Here is a 25,976-nt window from a genome sequence, read left to right on the forward strand (position 1 = left end):
CCTGTGCGGCCCCCGGGCCGGGTGGGCACCCGTCCCTTCCTCCGGGCTGTTCCCCGAGGACTTCGGATCGCAATGCCAGGCCCTAGTTTCAGCGCCTGTCTGCTAAGGGAACTTCACTTCGATTCAAAACAGTGAATCAGAAATCTTGTATTTTTCCCCAAAGTGTTTCTGTCACCTTGTGTACGTTTTAACCTTCCTGTTATTAAAAAAGGCCACGCAGAACAGGCTTATGGGGGGGGGGAAGTGATTAGACGCACAGTTCTGCTTGGTGCAGGATTTTGATCTAAAATGGTAATTTAAGAAACTACCTCTAGTTTTTGCTGTTTTAACAATAGCGTGAGGACGTGACTTCCCTTCCTTATTCTCCAGTAATAAAAACATTTCTAAGAATGGAAAAATATGAAGAGACATACTTTTGTCTTGACACCTTGTCAAATTTGTCTTATTGTACATGTAATTAATCGCTGTTTTAAAAAAAAAATCGAGTAGGATTACTAAAAAAATCTATGTAAATGAAGACTTTCCGTTACCCGATACTTGTTGATTTTAAGATTCAGTAGTTTTTTATTAATTACATGTATAAAAGGGATGCAAAATTTTATAATGCTTACATGCCACAAGAACGCCTGTTGTCAATTATTTAAAACAATTCAGCTCCATTTAACCGTGGCGTTTACTTTTTTTTGTATTGCAGAACATTCACTGGAATCATCAAAGAATAAGGTAAAAGCCACTATCACTAGAGATGTAATAAAAACTTCCTTCAGAGACAGGCCCCAGAAAAGAACGCACGTGTTTACTTTTTGAAGGTGGAGGAAAGTAGAGTAACTGAAGGTGGAGAGAACAGCGTTTTGGGTTCTGTATGCTGGGGTTAGTCAGGGTTTCTCAAAAATAACCCCGTGTCCCTTCAAATGTTTGTTTCCATCTCTCGGAATGGTTCCCCACTCTTTAGCTGCCAGCCAGACAGGTCGTTATACAGAGCCCTGTTCTTGGAGGGGGTCAGTTCTCCCTGTCACAACAATCCCCTTGCTGTTTTTGTAGAAACCAGAAGTGTGATATATATGAATGACCCAGATAAAGCAATTAAATGCAGTGCCTGCAATAGTGTATTGAACTGCTGAAAAAAAACTGTAACACAAATTTGCAGGTAGACGTTTAACTGACAAGCTCATTCCAATTGTTCTGTAGCAGTTGGACACAAGCTAACGCTTTAAACCCTCAGACCCGAGTATCTTGAACAAAACTTTTCCTCTTTAGACAGCGAGGCGACTGCATTCACCCTTTTGCTAGCCAATCACTGCAATGTGACGCTGAGAGAGGATTAGCAACTGCCCAAGCATCTTTGTTGCAGTAGAGCGTGGTACGGTTGGGTCTTACAGCATCTCTTAATTAAATGATTATATCAAACATATTGATGTTCAGTTTTACAAGAGTTAACCTTTTGCTTTGCTGAAATGAAGCTGCTTTGGTGTTAGCATGAATTATAAAGACTGCATTGCGGCCATAAAAAGTTTAGAAGACAACGTTAAATTGTTGTGACGTGATTTTAGGTGGGCAGCGTATAATCATCGTTACTAGTATTTGCCCTTCCCTCTAGAAGGCTGCAGAAGAGCAGCACCTTACCTGAAGTTCTTTTGTTTCCCCCAGCACTGAAACCTCAGCTTTGTTAGTTCACTGTCTCCCAGTTCTGAAGCGTTATTTCCTTACTGAAGTTTTATCACTTTTGCTCCCAGATAGCTGTGTTTGTTTCAGTTGGATTAGGAAGAACATGTTTCAATTCAGTGTTTGAAAGCAAACCACAACCTAGACTAAACAACTCTCCAGCTTTTTATTTATTCCTTATGGGACTCCTGTGTAAACATTGTTGTTTACAGTCTGATAAAGTTACAAATTACACTTTATGTAATTATTGCAGGTCTTTTGTATGCAATTTGAGCCCATTTATTGTAAACATTTGCAATAAATCGACTGTCCTCCTTTTATAGTAAAGAATGCAGGTATACACAGAAGCCAAGGAATAAGAATCAAGTAGATGATAGATTTCTGTGTTCCTCATGAAGTCTTTTACTGTGTTAACTTCCTAGGTTTTAAGAAATGCTGTACATGTTGAAGAAGCGGAAGTGGAGAAGTGTGTCAGAGATGTAATGAAAGAAAAGAAGATTGAACAGAAGGATACAGGGTACGTTTGGAACCTCAACCTAAGCTCCTCATGGCAGATAATTCTGACTTCTTGACACATTCTTGCCGTTGCCTAATCCGATACAATATTTAGGCCATTCAGCACAAATACTCAGAATGAATTTAGAAAACAAGATATGGTTATGTCCTCTTCAGTTCTAGAAAATAAATTGCAAAGTTTTAGTTGACATGGATTTGGGATAACTGCATCTCTGTCTTGCAAGTCCCTTCTGTTACTCCTTATTTCCAATCACTGACTATTGCATAGGTTGATTACATGAACTATGTAATTGCTTAGATATATTTGAGAGAGTATAGCGATGCCTGGTTAATGTTTGTATTCGTCTGCATAAGTCATTATGAGCGCTTGCGAGGAAAAATTGTGAATAGTCAAAATTTGAAAGCTTAATGGAATGCTTCCTTGAAGCTGTAAATATTTCTGACAAAGTTTCACTTTAAGACTTACAAAAAGTTTGGGGGTAGGTGAAGATACAGGGGTCAGGATGAAATACGGAGTCTTCTTGGGTCATCACAGGTTTTAGCCAAGTTATTTTTTTTTCTTCTATAATTTAAGCAAATAGGGCCTGACTGTGCAGCACTGGAATTGGCTAGAGGTTTTTTTTTAAAGTAGAAATAAGATCTGTATAGCATTATACTTAACCAGTATACTGTAGTTTGAAAGGGAAACATAAAGCATTTCCTAATTCTAGTCTTTACGTTGCATTAACATAAGAAAGGTCTTATCTGGTAGTTGAAAAGCAAGAATTTATGGCTAACTATGCCTCTTAATATCTGTGTGGTGTTTTGTTATTTCAGGTTTAAGACAAATCTGCATATATCCTTACTGCAGATATCAGGTTATAAAAAACTTTATTTGAATGTGGAAAATCTGAGGAAGGTCCCATATGATTCGGATAACGAAGAACATGAGGAACAGTTAATTGAGGTGAAAATAATCTTTTAACTACAAAAGCTGTTTGTTTGGTTTTTCCCTCCCAGTCCAACAGCTTGAATGAACTTAATTTATTGGTAGTATTCTTACCAGCTGGCCTATTTAAAGCTCTTTTCTACTTGTGAACTGCTGAGCTATTATAGAAGTGACACATTAAAATACGACATCAAAGCAAAACAAATTAGTAAACTAGTTACTTGCACTGGGATTATTGTGTGTGAAATTGGACAAAACACATAAGTAGCAAAATAATTTTGTAACACATCACTGAAGGATCCTAACTAAAAAGATATTTAACCTTATGCACACATCTAACTTTGTAAACCCATAATTACTAAATAAAAGAATGTTTTCTTACTACTGCATCCCAGTCAGTGTCAAAGAGGATAGTTCCATGCTGGAAGATAAAAACCTATCGGTAATGTATTTTAGGTAACTAATAGCAAGCAAATAATATAATACTGCTTGAGGCTTTTTAAAATAGCTTCTACTGAGCAAATACATTAGCATGGCATTTTCTTAGCATTTCAGAATTATCTCCACTGGCTGTGCAAGTCCCAATATTGACGTGTTAAGGACGCATTCGTTGAGAATTTGTATTTCAGTTTATAGCTGTCCTATCAGAAAATTATGCATAAATTAATTCCTGAAATGAAACAAGTCTTTGTTTCTTTAGTATTGATACAATGGCTTTGTCCGTGAAGGGAAATGACCGCATTTAATGTTAAATGTAATCATTTTCATAATTGCTGAAATAAGCCATTGTAATACGGCTCCAGAATGCCCCTAACAGAAAAGGGGAGCGTGCAGATTGTATCCTGTTCCTCAGTGAATGGTTTCTAATGTGCAGCAGCAAGTGTTCTGAATTAATGTGACTTGGAATACTTTAGCAGCTGTGCGTAACATGGAAGCATATTTGTGCAGCTTTGGAATTTGCTGATGCCTCATGAGAATCTGAAGGCCAGGATCACCAAGCAGTGGTGCGACATTGGCTTCCAAGGTGATGATCCCAAAACAGACTTCAGAGGAATGGGCCTGCTGGGGTTAGTGAATCTGGTGTAAGTGAAAAGAAGAATTTCATTTCTCTTGTAACCAATTTTCAATAGCTGTGTATATTCTATAGTTAGTGCTATTTCTAATAAAGACTGAATAGAAGCAAATAGAAATGGTGGCTTCTGTACAGTGAAAACCAGTATTTTCTAAGCAAATCAACATTTCGAGGGGCCGCACATCTGTAGACATGTGGTTGAGTAGAGGCCAACAAGTGAGGAGAGGAACAGAAGGTTACTCAAGACACATTATTTTGTTGTCATACAATAGAATTGATAGGTTATAACTTCGAAAGTAACTTGTCAAAAGCTTTTAAAATTCCTGAATTACTGTAATGAAAAATAAATAGGTTTGCATTGCTTTGCTAAGCTAATTTGTGGACTCGGGTGAACTTCATAGTTGATGTTTAAATCACAGTATTTTTTTTCTTACTGTATTAGTTCATGCTGAATATACTTTAATTTGCTACCTTATCCTCAGTTTTCGTTTTGTGCCATTTTTCAGTACACAGTAGTGTTCCGCTTTAGTTTAAAGCTACATATTTCGATGTTGAACACAATTTTTTTTTATATGAACTTGAAAAAGTAACGGAAGATCGTGTTTTACGCTGGCAGGTATTTTAGTAAGCATTACACCGACGAAGCTCGTCAGATCCTTTCTCATTCAAATCACCCAAAGCTGGGGTAAGTTGCTATATGACTTTTTCTGGCTTGTTCTGTGTAAGAGCTCATGTGAAGACTGCCAAGTATGTGCCCTGCAAATAAAGAGGAAAATATGTGTGGGTTTTTTCCATTAAAGGATGAAAAAAAGGGCCAAAGTAGAAAGGCGTGAGAAACCAAACACAGAATCAGTTTCAGGCTGAGAACTGTGCAGCTTTTTTTTCTTTTTTTCTTCAGAATAGACTTTTTGGGACAAAAATGTTGGCTTTGGTTAACAGAGTGAATGCCTTTAACATCATAGTTAGCTTTATTTGTAATAGGCTTAGATTAGATTTAGAAATGAACACTTATTTTTCACTGCCTTACTGCTCCTGTGTTGGGATGGTATAGGTTATCTCTTAAGGTCCCTATCTTTGCTAGGTTTCTGTTCTGTAACAAATACACACAGATGGATGTTTTGTTGTTTAACTTCATTTTTGAAAACTTTGCATATTTAAACATTTAGCTCATTTTACAGGGAAATATACTCTAAAACCAGACAGATACAGAGGAAGGCTGGTAAACCTGTGTATATCATCTGATCCACCTAGTCCCCAGTTAACGCAATCACCTACCAAGAATGGGAAGCTTTCATGACTTCAACTGTAAATAATACTACCTTGTGAAACTAGGTCATGAATAGGATATCTGAGACTTTTAGGTCAATTAAATACCCATATCATTGACACAAATTAATCTTTTTTTTTTCCCTTCCCCCAGAAACACCTGTTTTAACAGTCCTTTAATTTCTATTGTGGTGCTTTCTATACCGTGCAACAGAAAACCAGATTTTTTTCAGCTTGAAGAACAGGTTGAAATGGCCATTCCATTTGTACTGTAACAATGTTTTTGATGTCCAATTTTTAATATTCCAGTATATGTAATGATTTCAAATGAGCAAATTGAGGTCAATGTTAATTAGCCTTACCATCTCATTGTTGCCTAACGGAGGCATTGGCCATCCTATTGTATAGGAAACTAGTGTTCTTAAATAACTTTTACATGGTTGGATGCACCAGGGAATGGGAAGAGTGGTCTGTAGGCCAGGGTCAGCTTGCCAACAAGTGTCACAGGAAAAATTGACTTTTACAGTTATCCTAATGCAGACTGTTTCAGGGAAGCTTTGAAGTCCTTCAATTCGTAAGGTAAAATGTGATCTACGATTGGTGTTGCAGATATTCTTATGCAATAGTTGGAATCAATCTGACAGAAATGGCGTACAGCTTGCTTAAGAACGGTGCTTTAAAGCCTCATCTGTACAACACGGTCTCTGGATTGCCGCAGATGGAGCACTTCCATCAGTTTTACTGTAAGTATCTGTAGCTGCTTTAGTACAGACAACCAGGCGGAGGCCTACAATGTAGAGTTCAGGTTTTCTGGAGTGTTATTTCCTCTCTTTTCTCATTAGCCAGAGCAAGCTGTTTATCTTCTGGGTCAGGTGTTGGAAATGCACCTGATGCTTAAATATTGTGCTCCAGAAATTTGCATTTAAGGCATACGTTTGGGTGGCTTTCTATATATTGCAGTCTGAAAACTCAGTATTTGCAGATTTTTTTTTTTTCCCCCATTATTACAGTATCCAAAAAGCTTGCTGTTGACCAGGATGGGACACTCCCTATTTTAAGGGATTAAATAAGAGTCTAAAGGATCATTCTAGGTCTAGCTAGATCAAGGCAGAAAATTGTGGAGGTTGTTTTTGCAGGTCTGTTTTTTTGGTTTTTTTTTTTTTTCTTTACAGGTTATCTCGTTTATGAGTTTGACAGGTTCTGGTTTGAAGAAGAACCAGAAAGCATTATGCACTTCAACCAGTACAGAGAGAAATTCCATGAAAAAATTAAGGGACTTCTACTGGATTGTGATGTGGTACTAACCTTACAAAATACAAGGAAACCTTAACTTCTCTGCAGTCTATGAGGTTCTGCATCAACAATGGAATTATGCATTTGGATGGAAGTTTTGCATGTTTCACCAAAAACTGTTCAACAATAGAACTTTTTTGTTTTTTACATTTAAAAAAAATAATCAAAATTCAGTTAAGAAAGCTTGGACAATCAACCTCTGTTTACAGGTCTTTATATGCTATTCTCCAAAGGACAGCTTTAAAAAAAAAACAAAACAAAAACCAACCAACATAAAGCCAAACCACAAAACTCCAGAGCCTCTGAATCGCTTGCTTTCACAATTTCTTTTATATTCCTTGGTGCAGGAACACGAAGCAGGTATTTATGCCGCATCATATTTTTCATGAATAGGTTTGGCGGTTAATTGTCTTTTAAAAACTTCTTTTAGTTGAAATTACTCTGTTTTTAGACTTTTTGCATTCTTGTTCTGTACATGTAGTTGATCGTTCACTCATCAATGTTAAATTTCTCTGTAATGAAGAGGTCCACGAAGGGGCTGTGTTAGTCACTTATGATTTTGGAGAAGAGGCTTAATCCATCAACATACTGACAAACTTAGTAGAAATTACTTCTGGCTAAGGAAGTTTTTTTTTCTTTTATCTATAGATTTGTACCAGCAAATTCCTATGCTTGGAAAAAGCTTCATTTGCAAACAAACAAAAAGAACCACAAATCATCAGTGTGAGGATCAGATCCTTAGACTAAAGCTACTCCTTCTAAAAAATACTGCTACTGTAAACATTTTCAATTCTTTCTAATCCGACTTCAGCTGCGCAGGCTGCTTGACTCTGTATCTGCTGTCAGCCCTTTCTTTTAGCAGCTAGTGGGGTATTCTCAGTGGGAAGTACAAGAGAGTTAGTTTAGCCCTTTTATAAAGTTCACTCCTTAAAAACCTTTATTGCAGCTGCAGTCCCTATTTTGTGAAAATGAGTTCACACCTGAGTACAGGTCTCTAACAAAGATGCATTTTCCATGGAAGGGATGCAACTGCGACACGTTCCTTAATCTTGGCATCCTCAGACAATCTAGTCAATAGGACTTTGTGTCCATATTGTGACTAATTATTGCTTAAAGCAACTTTAAAACAGATTTGGTATGACCATCACTTCATTTTCTAAAACCTACTATTAAATAAGTGCCTTCTGCTTTATTCAATCAGTATTTTATTTTGATTCTGTAATCAGATCATAGCCTTAGAAGCTTGAGTTACTTGGGAAAGACTCATGATATACCTAAATAGCACACAGTGGCACAAAATTTGTATGCTAGTAGAAGCTTTCATGCCTTTTTTTTTTTTTAATTATCTCAGGTAACTTAATTAACTTCTAATCAGTGACTAATCATGAAGAGATTCCTGAAGAATACAAATACTGAACAACAACCCCCCCCCCCCCCCCCCCACAAAAAACCCAAACGCCTTTTGTGATGAGTGATGCTACATTACATAAGTATTAAAAATATTATTATAATACGTAGTACTACATCTCTTTGGAGATGACCAGACCCCAACTGGATGTGGTCCCAAGCAGCCTGCTCTAGGCAGGGGGTTGGACTAGACGATCTCCGGAGGTGCTTTCCCACCTCAGTGATTCTCCGAGCCTGTACTGTGTAACTGGTGACTTCTTGCACTGCATCCACCCAATTGCTCTTGATCCCTTAAATGTTTGTGTTCTCTTACTTGTGGGAAAGCTCCTGGTCAGGGTAGACAGTATATATGTAGGAGGTAACGCCATTCTGTTGTCTTTTTACGATACCTTATGTATAGATGGGGGTTAAACAATTAAGTTTAACGTGCAGGGTGGAGAAGGATTCATCTCATCTGTGTTGGGCTGATGCTATTCTACTAAAAAAAAAAAAAATAACGTGAAGACACTGTAGGGAGAGTATTTACGGTTATGCCAGGGATTGTAAACTGACCAGATTCGGTACAAAACTGACTCCATGGGAAGCCTCGTTCTTTTGCTACTCCCAGGTACTTGGGTCCTATAATTCTCACCACTGAAAAACCTGAAATCCCATGGAGGGTTCTGGGGTTCAGGTCCTGTGGTGGAGCTCTGGTTCTCTGACCCTTGAAGATCCAGACATTCCTAAGGTCTGGGGAAGGAGGGGGAAAGCGGGCTCTTTCCCAGTGGCCGAGAGGTTAGCTGTGCTACTTTCTAGCCCCAGCTTCTGTCGTGTTTGTCTTCATTAATATTTTTTGCTATTGCTTGTGGATTTCCTTTGCAAGAAACACAAGACTGACTTTCTGAATTTCAGAAGTGACCCCAATACGTTCAGCAGCAGCAGGGAAGGAGATCCCATCCTTCTCCCCCCCCGCTTGCTAGCAAGTAGCAAAATTGCTTCAGCCATCTCTCTCTAAAACACCCCCGTGCTGGAGTCTGCAACTTTTTTTTTTTTTTTTTTGGTACAGTTGCAAAAATTACCTGCACCCTCCTCTTTCCAGCCTGAAACTGTCACTCAGCTCCTTGTTCGCTAGGAGACTGGCATTTAACTACTGCTGAGGCTTTTAAAGCCCAACCATCAAATTTCAGATTTCCTATCACACACCTGAGACATTTTAGTGTAGAATGTAGATTGAGCCTGATGCATCTTCATTAGCTTTTATTTAAAAAAATTTTTTAAAAAGTATGAGCTGGGAGTAAACCGTGGCAGCATACAAAGACAAAAAGTAAACCCAGCCGTCATCAGATGAGCGAGATATATGGGAACGCATTAGTTTGCATGTAGTAATTAAGGTGAATGTTCACGTTAGGCCCCAATACACCTTCCCAGTAAGCAGTTAGAATTTGCATGTAGTTTTGTACGATCAAGTAGCCCAGTCCTCCTGCCTAGGAGTCACTCGCTGTATGTAGACTAGTACTGGGTGTCCCTGTTTTGCACCAGTGGTAGGCTAATTGTGTTATGGTGGTAGCTAGAAATTATATAGAAAAAGGTAAAATTGTGTTTAGGGAAGGGAAGACCAATGTTTGACTGGTCAGCGGTACTTTATACTAACTGTTGTAGGGCGACAATCCTAAGCTTATGGAAGATTCAAGATGGAGGTAGGCCACCTTTCTGCAAGTTGATATAATCAGTTTGTTGAACATCACAATTTGTTGCTCATGGTTTATTCTAAGAGTCTTAAAACATTGGTAAATTCTCCTGTTATTTATTAACTGTCGTGTTTTAAAGTATGCATTATCTTTCTTAGAATTTGCAAGTACTGTTAGTTTTCTAACTTGCTGCCTCTTTAAAGCGTTCACTGTGTGAAAGTTTATATGCAATAGTCATTTTAGAAAGAAATCTAAAACTGAAGACGACAAGGTGGTTCTCTAAATTTGTTGTTGTTGTTCCTGTAGCAACTGTTTAACAAACTACCTCTGCTTCGGGTGTTGAGCGTGTGTCTGAAACGTGGTGTCACTCCATGAACAAATTCATCTGAAGATAAGTTTACCCCAAGCAACAGTAAAATCTGGTCTTTCAGTAAAGTACACGCATTGCTTCATAAGTAACCAACTTGGAAAGCGATTTGAAAACAGTGCTACTTAGTAAGAAAGAAACCGAGGATGTTTGTCAACTGGTTGTGCTTCTGTCACCCGACACAGCAGTGTAAAGAGGGCATTTTGTCCTAAAGGACGATAGGAAGAGGGGCCAGTTTAAGCACCTCATATAAATAGTTTTGGATTTTCACTCTTTGAAAAACAAAGCGGAAAAAGCAAACAAGAAATTAAACACACACAAAGCCCCAAGCACTCATTTTCCAGATTTTCTATCCAAACATTTTACAAAAAAAGAAGAAAACTGGTTAGCCTTTTTTTAAGAACTATCGTGATTAATAAGTCTGTATTTAGTTAGGTGGGAGTTCAGCAGTGGGTTATTCTTGAAAAATACTGCTAGTCAGTGCGTGGTAAAGATGTGACCTGTTGTTTCTTTCTGTCATACTTGTTTTGTGTTGCTGTAGTACAACGGTGATCAGTCTTTGGACTGATGGTTCTTGTGCCCCTCTACACATTGTCTTTCGCTAGGGAAAAAAAGAAAACCCAGCCCAAGACAGCTTGTGGGCAGTTTCTTCTTATCACACTGTGCTTAGATAGCTGCATACTGATAGGAATTTCCGTTTACCACAATATAAAAGCAATAATGTAAACTGTGATGTCTGTGTAATGGAAAGAGATGTTTACAATGGTAGTAAATAAAGAACGAGTTATTCCAAAATATCGTCAACGTTAGCGTGTTGCGGCCTGCTGGAAAATGTTAACGATTTCCAGTTAACCGTGCTCGGGCACTGTGATGCGAGAGAAGGCTTCATCCTATCATTTTCTGGGATTTTTTGTTGTTGTTTTTGGTTTTTTAATCCAGCTCTGAGAACTTGTTTAGAGGTCTCCCTGGTTCTTGTACCAGGCTCGCGTTTGTGCCTAGGAAAGGCATGACGAGGAAGTCGCGCTATAGCACAAACTGCTGAAGTGCTAGGCAGCAGAACACCTGCGCGCGGGGAAGCTGAACGGGGAAGGACGGCGCTGGAACAAAGGCTAGCTGGCTCCCATACATTTTCTAGTTGTTAAAGCATCATCCAAGATATGTACCTTAAATTGAACGCCAGAAGAAAGGAATAAGATTTAAAGCGGACTCCGAGATCCGTACAGAAATTGGTTGCTTTTAACTCTCAGGATGAGTCTGATACCACAGAAAAACACGCTTACGTACAAGTCCACTTGGAATCTCCCATCTGTTGTAACAGGAAATTGTGCAATGGGACAGCCCGAGTTCGGCACGTTACGAATTTGTGTGTGTGACGGCCTTTAACATGAGACCAAATGCTTTTGTTAACGAACCGAAGTGCTGCCACATGAGAACCACAAGATCTCACCTGTAGCCATTTTATTGCTCCAGAAGCACAGAACAGGCCATGCACTACCAAAACACCGCACTCCTCCAAACCCCAAACATTAAGTTGGTCAGTTACGCAAATACCAGTTATTTTAGAAAGTGGGATGAGGAAGCAGCTATTCAGGAAACTTAAATGGAGATACCGAGGACCACAGAAAAGAGAACCAGAGATAAATTCTCTGATGTGACGTGCTTTGAGACGTTACGGTTATGGGCCACCGCTTCCTGGGAGCCTCGCGCACTGCAGTTAGGAATAACTTCTGTATTTCGTCCCTTGTGTTCCCAGCACTGAAACGTTCTTACAGGACGATGCTGCCGATACAGCACGTGTCACCCAATACCAGCACGTATCACGCATTCCTTGTCATCAGCCATATTCCAACATAACGTTCACTGCCGCAGTTTTGTTCTCATCATCTGCTGGCAGGCCAATTTGTATTTACACTATTGAATAAATCAACATTTTAAATGAGCGTTAAAAGTCACAGTTGCTGCTTGAAGTACGTAACATTTGACTCAAGACTATCTTCTAGTGGAAAGAAATAGAAATAATGTAAAAGAAGTGGTTTTTTTCCAACCAGAGGATGCCTCAGGCCTGCATCTAACCCAGGGAGCTTTAGTCACGGCCCAGCCGCCTCCCACCGCGTCAGGTGTTGATGCCAGGGTCCGAAGGAAGGCCCCGGGCACCGGCACCTCGTGCTAAGCAAACAGGCAGGGTACTGAGGCACGCTCCACCGCAGGCTGAGCTAACCTCCCAACCCGTGCGCTATACCTCAGTAATCTCTCATTTTTTCCAGATGTTTTAGTCTAAGCCCAACCGTTCCATTTTTCTTACAAAAACAGACACAACAGCATCAAGTATTTTTTACTGTTAATATTTCATTTCTGATAAAAAGAAAGGCATCTTCTAGCTACAGTGTACCTCATTATCACCGAATTACCAAGAACTGGAACAGACAATATTACAATTAAGCCACTCACAGGGATGCGCCAGAAGTTTGGAGAGTAACAGCACTGGAAGTTACCATCAACATGCATGCAACCCAAATTGGCGGAGACTGGGCAAGCCGCGCTGTAATACACCGGCACAGCTACAGGCGCCTTCTCCCACCGATTGCTTTTCCATTGAGGGAGGTTGCAGGCTTATGGTGCTCAGGCACCAGCGTCCTTTTGTTGCTCTAAGCATCCTAACGGAATTCAAACTCTGCCCAGCAGTTTTGTGTTGCTTTCTGCATCGCTCCTACTGTCACGAGACCCAATTACCACAGTTTCAAAATCCTGCTGCAGGATTAATAGTGAAGACTCTGCGACAGGAGGAGCCCAGAAGCTTGGAGAGTACCCAGCCGAGGAACCAGACACAGCTGCAGAGCTTTCTGAGCAAAAGCACCATCTCTGCTTGACCACGTGCATCAAGCCTAGTCCCTTTCTCTCCCACAGCCCCCTTATGTGCCACGCCATGTATACCACACCAGCCTCTGCCATCTTCATACATGACACACCACCTGATAGAGGACATCTGTGCTCCAGCATCACCATGCAAGAATCCCAAAGGTGCTTTTCTTTTTAGAACAGTTTTGATGTCAGATTTCCAGTAGACTGAATACCACACATAACAAGCTTTCTGTCTGCTTGCCCCAAACTCGCCTAACACAAACCTTTACAAGTCTCAAACACAACCCTCGGCTCCAACGCCTGGAATTCAGGAGCTGTGAGGTGCTACAAGGGAGGGAATAAGTACCACCGAACTTTCATACACTATTGACAACTGAATAAAAATCGGAAGACAGATTGGAAGAAAACTTGTTTCTTTGTGGCTTTTTTTTTTTCCCTAAAAGCTCTATGAAATAACCTCCCACTCCTCCACCATCCGCTGTCTCTCTCCTGGCAGGCAGGCAGCACCCTGCTGCCACCAGGCTCCGACCAAGCTAGAAAAGCAACACACATCAGTGTCCACTCACGGATTTCAGCTCTGAAGAGGAAAAAGACCTTCCTTTTTTTTCTCCACCTCCAGCTGGGAGACAAACAGCCCTCACTGAACCCTACAGTTCGCAGCTTAAAGAGGCTCTATCTCAAAGCGTACAAAGCACAAGACATAGGCACTTCTAAAGCCACGCTGACACATACAGGCAAGACTTGAAAAACATACACTCACCTTTTATCGAAGGGTTCACCACTGCATGCTGGTCAGTTGAACTCTCCTACAGCTTTCCTCTCACCAGCTCCCACCCAGCTACTAAAGAAGAGGTCACAGCAGATCTTCTCATCCAGCAGGCAGCTGCCAAGTGGCCCAAATCAGGTGAGGAGCCTCACCCTCAAAAATCTGGAGAAAATCAACTCACCTGGCCACTACCTATAGCAAAGCCATTCTTAAAGCTGACCTGGCTCACGCTCAGGAGCTTTGTTGATGTGATCGGGGAGGTAAGGAAGGCTGCTGGAGCACAACAAAAAGAAGTTGCCTTGTAAAATGGCTCCTGTTGCACCAGAGATCCACTTGTGGATGCCTCTTCTCATTACAGGCATTGTAACAACAAAGTAATTTCCATGATACATTGTGCCCCCAGCCCCGTGGGGAGCAAAGCTGGCAAGCCCATTTCAGATAAAGAAATGTTTTCCAGCCTGTTCATCTCTAAGGGTGTGCGGAAGATCGCCCATAGGCTTAAATTCACTTTACCAAGACAGACACGTCAAAAGAGAAATATTTTAGGGATCTGCAAACTTACAAAGGTCAACAGTCTGCTTAAGGACCCTCAGTGCTGAAGGCTGCTGTGATAACTTCCTCAGCTGCCAGGCGTTACAAGGCCAAGCATCCCACTCTGGCCTTGGCACCTGAAGTTAAAACAAAGTCATATTCTTCAGAACAGTGATCACGGCTTCAAATGAATATCATTATTTGACACATAAGTAGAGCAGTCCACATAGCCTCGTATGCAGAAAGACTATATTGCTTTTTCGTACCGTTACATGTAGTCTACGTACAGCTAAATTATAAAGGAGAGAACTCGACTCCCAACAAAAGAAATCAACAGTAAACAGGCTGAGACAAGGGCTGTATGAGCAGAGCGCAGAAATTACCAGCCGTGTTTTGCAAATTAACTTTATGTAGATGCAAAGAGGTGGTAAGTTTCAAAAATACAATTCACTGACCAGAGCACATCCATGTCTGTTCTGTCACTGCCACGGTTTTGAGGCTGACATCTCAGCTTACCAGTACCCCATAAAAACCATTCTAATATTTAAAGCATTAAAAGCAGGCCTAGTGCGCTACAGCAAAGCATAGACAGGTCATAAAATATGCAGGGGTCTTAAAAAGCGGTAACAACTGTTGTCACCAAAGGTGAGCACAGGAGGGAAAGCTCTGTCATGGAATCGGGTAGCGTGAGAAGCTTGCGTGCGTTGCTTTTGCAGGTGGAATTAAACACATTCAAGTGTTAAACAAAACCGGGCATGGGAACAACAAATGTTTCTGTTCTGAAATCTGATGTTGAAGACCCAAAGTCAGTTGTCAGTGTAATAAAACACAATCACCTCCTTTTCCCTCTAGTGTGACTTTAATAGTTAAAAATCAAATCTGTGCAGAGTGTACTTTATTTGTTCACATTACCTATTTGTGGTTAAAAACCACTTCATCTGACAGTTTAAAAGCATTCTTTTAAAACAAAAGAATTAAACATAGCTTCTGCTAAAAAATCTGCAAGTTACATGGATGCAATATACAGGAGTATAAAAAAAATCAACAGTATTCTACAGAAAATATTCTCAAAACAGCAAACAAAGATTAGGCATGTAGGCATGATCCTGAACTGAACAAATGTGAATTATAAAACAGCTAACAAAATTTAAAAAAAAATCCCGAATATCTGTATAAAAGAAGCGAGGATTCAAAGTGCAGGTGCTCCAGTTTTCATTTTAACATATTATTCAGTAAGTTGATACAGGATACTATTCATTTTATATAAAGTGACAGTGTTCTCAGTAAGACTTACACATTCAGTTACATTATCTTGCAGATTTGTTTCATTACTGCTACTTTACACTGTTGTAAATGAAGACTTATGCAATACAGGTTCTTACTTTCTTAATCTAACAAGGATATAATAGGTTGGTGGTAAAGGTTAGTTTTAAGAGCTAAGCTATATGCGCTGTAGATCCAGCCTTAGAAGTGTATATATATATATATATCTCATTTTTTTTTAACTTTTAAAAACAGCTTTCAATTTTTAAAAAGAGACTCTACCAATCTGTTCTGGGACCCACATACGCTGCCGTTGGAGCACACCAGCAAAGCTTCCAAGTCCCCCGGTTAGGAGCACAGCTCCAGGCAGGGTCACGCTGGGATCTTCCTCGGTGGCCACCGCGGGGCGAGGGCTTTTCCCTCTGCTGGGTTTGGTGCAGCCAGGGGCCGCTGAACCCAGGGAAAGGGCAATGGGCTCTGCCTTCTGCCGGAGCAGAAACCATCGCCTTGAGCCACATTTGCCTGATGTGCCAGCCAGGCCTGGGACGGACTCCTCTCTTTTATCGGAGCGTACCAGTCTCAAGCAGAGGAAGTTAGGAGCCAGGCAGGTGTCACTGAAGTGATCTTTCATATATTCAAGAAAATAAAATTGAAGCATATGTTAAAACTCATTATCCTCCTTGAAAAAAAAGTTATGTGAAATAAAATTATCCTTCAGCGATGTTGCCTGGAACTGAATTTCACCTGAGGTCCTGTTCAGGTTGACAGTGTCCCTTTACTTTTTAGGTACTTCCTGGTTTGTTCATTTTTTTCCCCCCCAAGAATCGGATCTCTATATATGTCTATTTTAAAAATGCACATAAATATTGGCATTAGGTTTACTTTTAGAAATTAAGAACTAATCTTTACCATTTTATATTAACAGCAAGGTTAATGATACACACACTTCACTGACAACTGTTATATTTTTTTTCTGTATTTTGAATAAAATTTGCATTTGTGTAACATTTCCCACAGAAAGAGTGATTATACTTCAAGATAGTTAAGTTTGCACCCCAACATTTTCACATTAGTGAAAACAATCATGTTTTGAAAATACCAGGGCCTGTGCCAGGTACTAATAAATACAGAATAAAAAAAATAAATAAAAAACCCGACTGCCTTTTATCCCGACATAGTCGAGATTTCATAGTCAATGGCCGAGGTTATTGGTTTACCCATCATCCTTATGTTTTTAGCATTAGTAATCCTAGCCATCATGGACACAGGCTTGTCAAAGTACCTAACCAGGGCTGGCTCAGTCAAAAGGGAGGCTAAAAATTGTTCAAAGGTAATGGCCCAGTCTCTGTCAATGCTAGTGCTCCTACGAAGAGAAGTGGTGTGGTTGCTCCGTACCAAAACAGTGTCTTCACCAATGTCCTCGCAGTGCAGCTTTTCTTCTTCATGTGAACCTGCACTCAGTACCGAGTAGGAGGACATCGAACTATCATCTTTTGTGTCATCATCGGAAATGAGCATGGAAGAACAGGCTCCGTTGTCCCTGGGAGAAGAGTCTTCGAGCTTAATGTCTTCCATCTGCATGCCCAGGGTGCTGTCGGTGCAAACGGCCTCCTCGTCGGTGGTGAGGAGGCTGCCTTGGAAGGGTTTGTGCTGTTCGAGGGGGTACTGCTGGTGCTCTTTCTTCTGAAACAGCTCACTCTGAATAGTTTTGCTGCAGTTGTTACTGCTGCTCTCTGTCTCTTTTGTGGGCTGCACGCTGAAGAGCTTACCCACCTCACCTATCTCCAAAAGCAAGCTTGTCACAGCAGCGGTAGCGTGGTACAGATCTTGTTCGTTGGGGTCTTCACTGAACATATTGTACATTGTCTTGCACAGTTCAATGAACTGTCCCTAAACACAGAGGGAGGAAACATTAATGAAAGAGCAGGAAATAAATCGGGCTGAGATCTACTAAATCAGTTTAAAAAGTCTGGAATGGAGGTAAGACACAATAGTTTATGTGATTAAACCGAAATTGGAAATAACCTAGGTGCAGTCTAGAGAGCATTTTCTATGACTGGGCAGCCAGATGTGTTGCCCCTCTCAAAGCTATTTAGAATGAACTGTTGGATGTTGCTTCCAGCACATGACAAATTTATTTCTCTGCAGCCACAGGAGGGCAACAGAGAGTGCGCACTGAGACACCTGGCATTCATTTTGGTGGACTTTCTTGTAGGAATGATGCTAAGTATAACTAGGGGTCTGATAAAACTAATGAGAAGTAATGAAAAATGAAGAGACCTGCAGCACTCTTTTAATTGACAGTGGTAACTTAGTTGGATGTGAGCCTTTCGGAATTCAAAACTCATGAATTAAACAGGAAGGAGATTTGCTTAGGGCTACCTTAAGTAAGAAGCATTGTTCTACAGGGAATAAACCTTCCCTACACGCCCTGGAGGAAAGAGCTGTCCCAATGGGTCTCCTCCTCCATAGCAGCTATGGATCTAAGGGGAATGAGACTGACAGTATAAATTACAAAACATAAAATGCTTCTTTCAGGTAACGTCTATTGGATGTTATGAGCTAGCTGGTGATAGTCAGTGTCATATCACTCTTTGTCTAGAGATCAAAGTAATGTGTTACCATTCCTGTATACGTGTATCTCATTTTTAGGATGTTTTGGAAGCTGAAAGACAGTTACAGTACACTGAAAACAACTAACTTATGTAATCAGCTGACTTACGCTCTGGTAAAAAGTATCTGTCTCAAAATAAAATCTTTATCCAATGTTAATGTATTGAATATTTATAGGTATGTGAAGAAAGTTGAAATTTAATGAAAAATAAGTAAGAGTCAGCAGACGTACCTGATTCAGTTTGGGCAAGTCCTTTGTGTTTTTTGCTTTGGATTTATTCTCTTGGCTCCACATTCTCAGATAATTTCGATTCTCTTGTGAGCTCTTCTTGCCTATCGTCAACAAATTACCCAGAGATGCAGGGGAAGTCCATGAAGAAACCTTAAATTAATACTTTTCTTTCCATTTTCAAAAGGAGCATCTTTACAAGAAATGCACAATGTAATTCAAATGCAGCCACTATACATACCTTTGTCTGTTTTCAGACTCACTGTAACAAACCCATCATCTACTCCGTGTTTGTTCCTGCTGTCTAGGCCAACAACTAGGAAGCGGAAGGGCGGGGGGAGAGAGAGATCAGTGTGGTTTCAGATACATCTATACTTTTCATGTGCACAGTGCAAAATAAAGAAAATGTTACACGGCAGAAAATGCACAGTAAAAAGGATAAGACTAAAATGTGATTTTTGCTTATTCTTAAATCTGTTGACAAATTCCATATAATTAATAATATCAATACTAAGACAGGGACCATCTCAGGTTTTGTTTGCGTAGTACAACGATTAGCCTGTGTTACCACAACACAAACAGCTTCTAGCATGATGTATGTTTGGTGATTGTTAGTGCATCTTCTATTGCCTATCAGGACTTAAAATTGTCATCCCTACTCTACTAATTTTTATCTGTATTTTCAGACAACCTTTCTTCCCCCTGTAATCTGAAGGATGGGCGATGCTTTTCTTGAATCAGAGAGAAATTTAACATCAAATATCTCAAGAAAGAGAACGCCATTTAAGACAACACCGATGAGACCCAGGTTCTCATTAGGGCACAAAAAGATTTCAAACAGCTGAACCACATTGATACATCTTTCGGCTTCAGGTTTTTTTAAGAGTATTTTAAGTTCTGATCCAAATGTATCTTGAAAGCCAATATATTTATTCTCATTCTCCATCAAGGCATATATGCTGCACTTATCGCAAAATTACTTCTATGGCAACACACTGATGACATTATTCAGTACTTTTGCAATGCACAATCCAGGAGAGTTCTTAGCGTACACATGCCCGAACCTCTAAGGATATCAAAATATATACAAAGACTCCATACATCTTTTTACAGTGAATAATTCACTTACAAAGTTTAATTCAATAAAAAAGTAGCTTCCTAAAAAGACATGTTGTTTGAAATGCATTACCTCATCTTTTTGTGCCCGAGACAAAAGATGCCTACCGTGTGTACATTCTGGCGTGATGTCTTCAAAAAAGTACTGAGTAGCTTCAAAAGCAGAGTCTGGCTCTTCTTGCTCAGGGGACGGATCTAAGCAATATAATAAAATTCTTTCATTAAAAATTCTACCCTTTAATTAAAAACTAGAACATATTTCCATTGATACATTTAGAAAGTCAGTTTCTAGAAGTAAAAGTATGAGGATGTGATGGGTTAGGAATCACCTCTTTTCAGCTCACAGGAGAGAACCACTGGACCTGTACCACCTCCTCCCCGATATCCAATACTGACTAACAAGAAGCTGATTGCCTTCAGAGGCTGGCTTGCCCATCTTCCTGTGTCTAGTTCCATTACTTTCTTCTGTGCAGCTCAGCACATCCTAAGCAGGGTATGAATCCTTTCCTTGCTGAAAACAGTCTGTCACAATTTGGTACAAGCTTACCAGTCCCCAAATACCAGAAACAGCATTCTTAAACATGGATCTCTTCTGCTACAGTTCAGTAAAGTTTTGGGTTTTTTCCAGTTAAATTGGTGAATCACTCAAGCCTACCTCCAGCAAAGCCAGCTGGGAGCAATCAAGAACACATGTTCAAAGCACGTGAAGGTGAATGTCCTCTCAAAGCTTTTAGGTATCTTTGCCCGGGGATGTAAACGTGCATGAGAATTAAACTACCCAAACAGTTGCAACATACTTAAATCGCAGATTTGGTGGGGACAGTGATAGGTTGCTTATGGCACACGTGTGACAAGCCAGAGAGGATGTAGTTCTAGGACATAATTTTCTTCAGGGGCAAAAACTGTTTTGAGATGTTTCCATCCCCTCTCCACCCTAAACCGCCTTTCTCACTTAGTAGAGCCCAGCAGTTTGTACAGCTCCCTGGAAAACGTATCCATGAAACAACCTGGAGTTTCCCTCTGCAAACATTTGTATCAGCCCAGAGACGAAACCAAGAAGAAAGTCTGGGGACAGAAACGAGTAGCCAGGGCATGCAGGAACACTGCAAGCTAGCTTCACTGTTAAATAAAGTGCATTATGGTAACAAATGCTGAAGAAAGCTGTATTTGTTATGTGCAGGGGAAGTCACCAACCCCAGCTAAACAGGCAAGAGACACGCATAAATGGCCTCTTTGTGGTTGCAGCAATAGAGGGCTGCATGGGTGCTTTCAGACTTTCCAAATCCATGTCTGGTTATGGCAGAAGCTCTCTTATTTTACTGCTGCATAAACAGCTACAATAATTCCCACAGATTAATTTTTAATTGGGAAAGCTAGTCATAAACAACTCTGCTCCAAATTTCTGTTCCCAACAAGACGACAGCTATCGTAACATAGAATCATAGAATCATAGTAACATCATTTACTTACCAGGCAAAACATGCATTTTATACAGGAGCTTCAGCTTCTCTGTAAGATCTCCGTGGCATGCCGCACCTAAACAGCATTATATACTGGATGTTAATATTCACCATTCAATGCCATTCTATTTATTATTGCTACAACATTTCATTTCAGAAGCTGCTACATTCATTCTGGGCAGCACTGTACTCCCTTTACAGCCCAAGATCATAAGGCAGTCACTTGACTTCTAAGATCATACGGTCTGCAGTAGAAATAGCAAGGGAACACAGACCACCTTGCCCTGAATTTTGTACTTCAACCTTGGGTCCTTCATTAAATGTCTATTTTATAATGCTCAAAAATAATCTGTAATCATCACGTTACCACTCAGAAAGGCCTCCAGCTGAACGTTAAGACGACCTTTTTGTGTGGACTTCAAACTTTCTGATCTGAGGACCCAATAATAAAACATCACATGATTTAGAACAGTAAGATATTTACCAAAAAAGAGAGAGAGAAATTCAAGTAAACAGCATTTATCAGAGCTTAGCCACAGGCTAAACTGATGTTCAGGCAATACTTTCTACTGATTTATCCACCTCAATTCCTATTCCTTTCCAGTCAAAACTACAATTAGCTGTGTGAAAGCCAAGTGGTCTATTGTAGCCCCTTCTTCCAATTAATTAAATGGATATAGTTAATTTTAAAGTACTGAAATAACTGATAATCAGACTTCTTCATAAAACTTGCTTGTTATGACATGTAATTCACAAATAAATGAATTAATCTTCATTAATTAGGTTATGCAGAGATTTATTTTACCTTACAGGCTACCATATCAACTTACCTCTGCTATGCAAACTGCAAAGCGTGGTTTGGCAAATACTAACAACCACAGTCTACTGTAAAGTTTAAGGCTACAATAAATACAGATGTCAGGCCACAGAATTGAGTACCTCTACGTGAGCCATTTTGCTTTCAACTTGGTCCTTTTTAAGCACCTTCTGTTCCTACCTGGTGTACCACACCACGCAGACAATGCTTTCTCTTCTGGTGATACTATGTCTTAGGTTATGCACCCAGGTACCACATGAAGCGCCTCGCTGCTAAAGGTGACATGAAATAACCAGAGCACAGGCTGCAGTTCTGCGTCCTCCAGCAACGGCTAGAGATGCATTCACCAAAATAGGCGTCAGGGCACAGGATATCTGGGGGCACGTGTAGGCTTGTTCCTCTCCCTGTCCCCAGATGCGAAGAGAACTGAGAAAGCTCAACTGCTACTGCTTTTCACCTGAGATGAATCTGTGTGTGCTTCCTAATGCCAGGTTCTTTTCCTCCTCAACACATACATGAATGAAGACAACACAATGCAGGACAAGTCTACCAAAGATGTTATCTGGGCTCTCTAAGACACATTCCTCCGGGTCTCCCCTGGGAGAGGTCAGAAAGTTTTACAAAGGGAAGAACAGCCTACTGGCAATTTGCAGGAACAGTTAGCTGCCATAGGAGACCCACAATCTGATGACTGATGCTGTATTAAACAATAAAAAATTAGGCTACATTCATAAAGACAACAGAAGAGGAACAGACCTCTTGTAGATGGTGCCCCTATTATGGAGAGTTAGAGGAGACCTTTGTATGGGTGGATACCTCAGCTCACGTCACCATTTTGACCTGCACGCTGCAGTATAGGGGTAATTTCATAGAAGAGCCCAGAGAATTCAGTGGCCTCCTGCACAGCCCCTGCATCCCCAAACAGCAAAGCAGGTGGCCTTGCTGAGGGCCTGTGAACAGCACTGGGGAGGGGTAAGAGCATTCTTAGGCCCAACCAGAAATAATTCCTTTCTGGCACTCTGGAGTCACAGGTCTTAAAACCTTCAACAAGCCTTATCTTTTTGCAGTACGAGTCTCAGATGACGTATCACCAGCTTTTATTCAGAAGTTTTAAATTTACTTGGTGGTGAGAGAAGAAACTGTGCTTAGAAGAGAGCACGACTATACCCCTTGAATCCTTCTACCTGAAACAGCAACTGTGAAAGTTTTCACCTTCACACTGCAGCCAATGTCCTGACACACAGCTGCTCTTACCCCTTTCAGGGCTTGACCACCACACCCCTTTTCATGGCATGACTAGGAACAGCCTTCACTGACCCCCCTTTCTGACTGTTCTTCTGTCAACACTATGCAGGTGTCAAGTTTTTTCTGGGCATAATGTCATATGTGCAGAGTTTTCCCCGTCTCCTTTGAGGCCATTAACAAAGTAATTACACGGGTTAGAACTTTATTCTGTTAATGTAAAACTTAGTAGCAACATGGAAGTGTTGGCCTCAGTTGCCCCTCTCTTGAACACAGGTGGAGGGGTACACACAGGTAAACACAGGGAGTCTTTGTACAGCATTTAGCTCCCTGAAAGGATCAGGGGAGTGGTGAGGTTAACACTCTGCTTTCTGAACATCCTCCTGCAACCTATGCTTGTAGAAAAGCTGTTTTCAGAAAAAAAAATACACTCAGGTATCACCTGAGAGACAGTTTTCATGGTGCTGACTTATGCACGACGCTGTGGAGAGCGCTGCAGTCACCAGCACTCACTGGAGAGGTGGAAAAGCTGGATTGTCCAAGAAGGGAGTATTGCAAAAACACGATGAGAGGCAGGAGGCTGCTTTGAGTCTACGTGGAAATCTCTCTAGCTTACTGGGATCCTGAGTCAACAACCGGCACACTATAATCCAGTGTGGTATAGGGGTGCAGGTGAGCTTCTTCACGAGTGAATACCCCAAACAGCTCATAACCAAGGCTGACAACCCCTTCTGAGCAGCACAACTCCTAGAGCAAAGTAATCAAGATCACCCCTTTATTTGAACTTGCAGCGACACAACACAAAGGAAATGTACAGAAGAATACGCCAGGTTGTTCCATCTCTGCTCAGCTGAGATGCGTCTGAAGTAGGAGGTTCTTGACCTTTTTGCTGCAGGGTCTACGAAAAGGAAATGGAGATTCCCAGTTGCAATTGCAATGCTCTCTTATCCCAAGGATTTCATGCTGACACAGAAGAAAGGGCCATGAGCCCATGCTGGGACACACAACACCCCTTTTTACCTCCTCTTCATGGAGCTCCTAGAAGGAGTCAGCGGCATCAGAGAGGCTTCAGGGGAACAAATCCTTAGGGCTACGTGGAATAAGGACATTGAGAGTTGTGAAACAGAAATGCATCAGGTGCCATGGCTGCTTCAGCCATCAACAAGCACCCTCTGAGATGGGCCATGCCTAGGATGTACTTGAACAGGACACTTCCTTTAGGAAAGACAGACTTGAGTAACCAGGGCCAGAGTCCAATACTGCTGTTTGGACACGGTAAGAAGACTGTGCTCACAGGTCACCTCCAGAATGCCCATGCTCTGATCATGCTTTCCGGGACAGCCACAAGGAAAAAGCATCTTTCTCCCACAGAAGATATTCCTCATTTAGGAGATCTTCCTAGCCAAGGCATATTGGTTCAGTGAGGCAGACTGAAGCAGCTGTTGTTTGTGGAATTTTTAAAAGTCCTGGGGCACAGTGAAATACGCTCAAACAAATCCCATGTTGTTTTTGTTCACTGTGTTGTCCTTGCTACCATTCATGTGCTGCTTAAACGAAAAAGGCGGTCGGGGGTGTCGACTTTTTAAAAAACAAAACCAACTTTTCAAGCTATGCCACACTGGACTTAAGTTTCTGAAAAAACGTGGTTCTGCTGACTAAGCAGTTTTGATTGCTTAGCCCACTGAAGATTTTAGTTCAATCATGTTGTCTTATAGCCACATTTGTGCATTTTATAATAACTTCTGTTCACAGTGTTCAACACTGTTCCTTGTTCTTATTACTCATTATTGGTTCTAAAAAATGCTGTCTCAACCAACAACCAGTTGATTGTTATTAGCAGCATCCTGTAAGCAGCAAAGGTAGTTAATCCATGGGTCATGTGTCAAAAGGTTAAGTGTTACCCGGCACACAGTCCCTCAAATACAATTCAGAACTGCGTCATAGGAAGCACTGTTTTGATGGTGTGAAGGGGAGGTGTGCAATCAGTTTTACTGTCACATAGCTCTTTTGCACCTGTGAGAGAACAGGTGTTAACCACTGCTGTACAGAGGTTTTAATGCAAGGCTGCATTTGGAGCCCTAATGCTTAAAAATACTATTACAAACAGTTGCTGAAAGCCAGACTGGGAAAGCTTTTCTCTCTCAAAAAGGACCACAGTGTAAAGCTGGAGGAAATGTCAGGTTGCCAGGCAAACACATGATAGATGGTGAGATGTTGGTCACTTGCAGGGAATAATTCCTGATCTGTTCAAAAAAGGGGTGGCTGGCTCCTGCCTCATCTTTGCTTCATGTTAATCCTAGGGCTTGCACATTCCCTTTGTTGCGATACTGACTTTCATGTCTTGAAATCTTGCTTCTACAACACTTGCACGGGCCATAACCTCCATTAAGGACAGTCAGCCTGCCTATCTGACCTGCACCTCCACTTTCTCCTTTTCAGGTGACTTCCATGCTGCTCCCTTCTCTTAGTCTGCAGTCTTGGTTATTGATTTCAGAAGTAATATAGGTAGTACCCCTCACTGCACATACTGTGAGGTGTGATACCTTCCTCTCACATAGGGGTACATATTTGTGGGGTGTCGGCTGACTTCTAAAGGTAAGCACTTCTATTCAAGGGCAAACAAAACTAGCATCTTCACTCTATCCTTCCCCTGCCCCTTATATGTGCACATAAATTTCTCAAAAGTCTTCTTCCTGAACAACCAAGGGAGCAAATGCTGCCTCTCTCCCCTTTCCAGAGCAGGTAGCACTAATCAAAGGTATAAATTCACAACTTTCCCTGAAAGTTTAAGGATCAGATAACAAAATGCAGTGTCACTGAGAGAGGAACACTACAGAAGAACAAAAGACTTTCCCAAAGAAAATACTTTGATTAGAAGTAATCACACAATTAAGCACACAAG

At 40.8% G+C, this 25,976-nt stretch overlaps 2 protein-coding genes across 4 annotated transcripts in view; one reads left to right on the top strand and one right to left on the bottom strand.

Annotated features, from left to right (window-relative positions):
• Positions 1 to 6: 6 nt before the first annotated feature.
• ELMOD2 (ELMO domain containing 2) lies at positions 7 to 8,177 on the top strand. 3 transcript variants are annotated; one of them, XM_035899165.1, is made up of 8 exons: positions 7 to 180; positions 695 to 723; positions 2,085 to 2,179; positions 2,995 to 3,124; positions 4,055 to 4,188; positions 4,795 to 4,863; positions 6,054 to 6,187; positions 6,617 to 8,177. In XM_035899165.1, the coding sequence occupies exons 3-8, from the start codon at positions 2,145 to 2,147 to the stop codon at positions 6,772 to 6,774; spliced, it is 660 nt and encodes a 219-aa protein (XP_035755058.1). In that variant the 5' UTR covers positions 7 to 180; positions 695 to 723; positions 2,085 to 2,144; the 3' UTR covers positions 6,775 to 8,177. The 3 variants fall into 3 exon arrangements, with proteins under 3 accessions (XP_035755058.1, XP_035755057.1, XP_009641943.2); XM_035899164.1 differs by lacking the exon at positions 7 to 180 and having other exon boundaries at positions 253 to 723; positions 4,055 to 4,173; XM_009643648.2 differs by lacking the exon at positions 7 to 180 and having other exon boundaries at positions 255 to 723.
• Positions 8,178 to 16,761: 8,584 nt separating this feature from the next.
• Positions 16,762 to 25,976, bottom strand: part of TBC1D9 (TBC1 domain family member 9) — a 78,338-nt gene continuing 69,123 nt past the window's right edge. Inside the window, exons 17-21 of the mRNA XM_035899148.1 lie at positions 21,026 to 21,091; positions 19,664 to 19,750; positions 18,681 to 18,755; positions 18,443 to 18,543; positions 16,762 to 17,487 (exon numbers count right to left, since the gene is read on the bottom strand). Coding sequence (XP_035755041.1) covers positions 16,762 to 17,487; positions 18,443 to 18,543; positions 18,681 to 18,755; positions 19,664 to 19,750; positions 21,026 to 21,091 — 1,055 coding nt within the window. The remainder of the gene's footprint in view (positions 17,488 to 18,442; positions 18,544 to 18,680; positions 18,756 to 19,663; positions 19,751 to 21,025; positions 21,092 to 25,976) is intronic.

This window comes from Egretta garzetta, unplaced genomic scaffold (assembly GCF_000687185.1).
Source record: "Egretta garzetta isolate BGI_Z169 unplaced genomic scaffold, ASM68718v1 scaffold258, whole genome shotgun sequence".
Taxonomy (NCBI): Eukaryota; Metazoa; Chordata; class Aves; order Pelecaniformes; family Ardeidae; genus Egretta; species Egretta garzetta.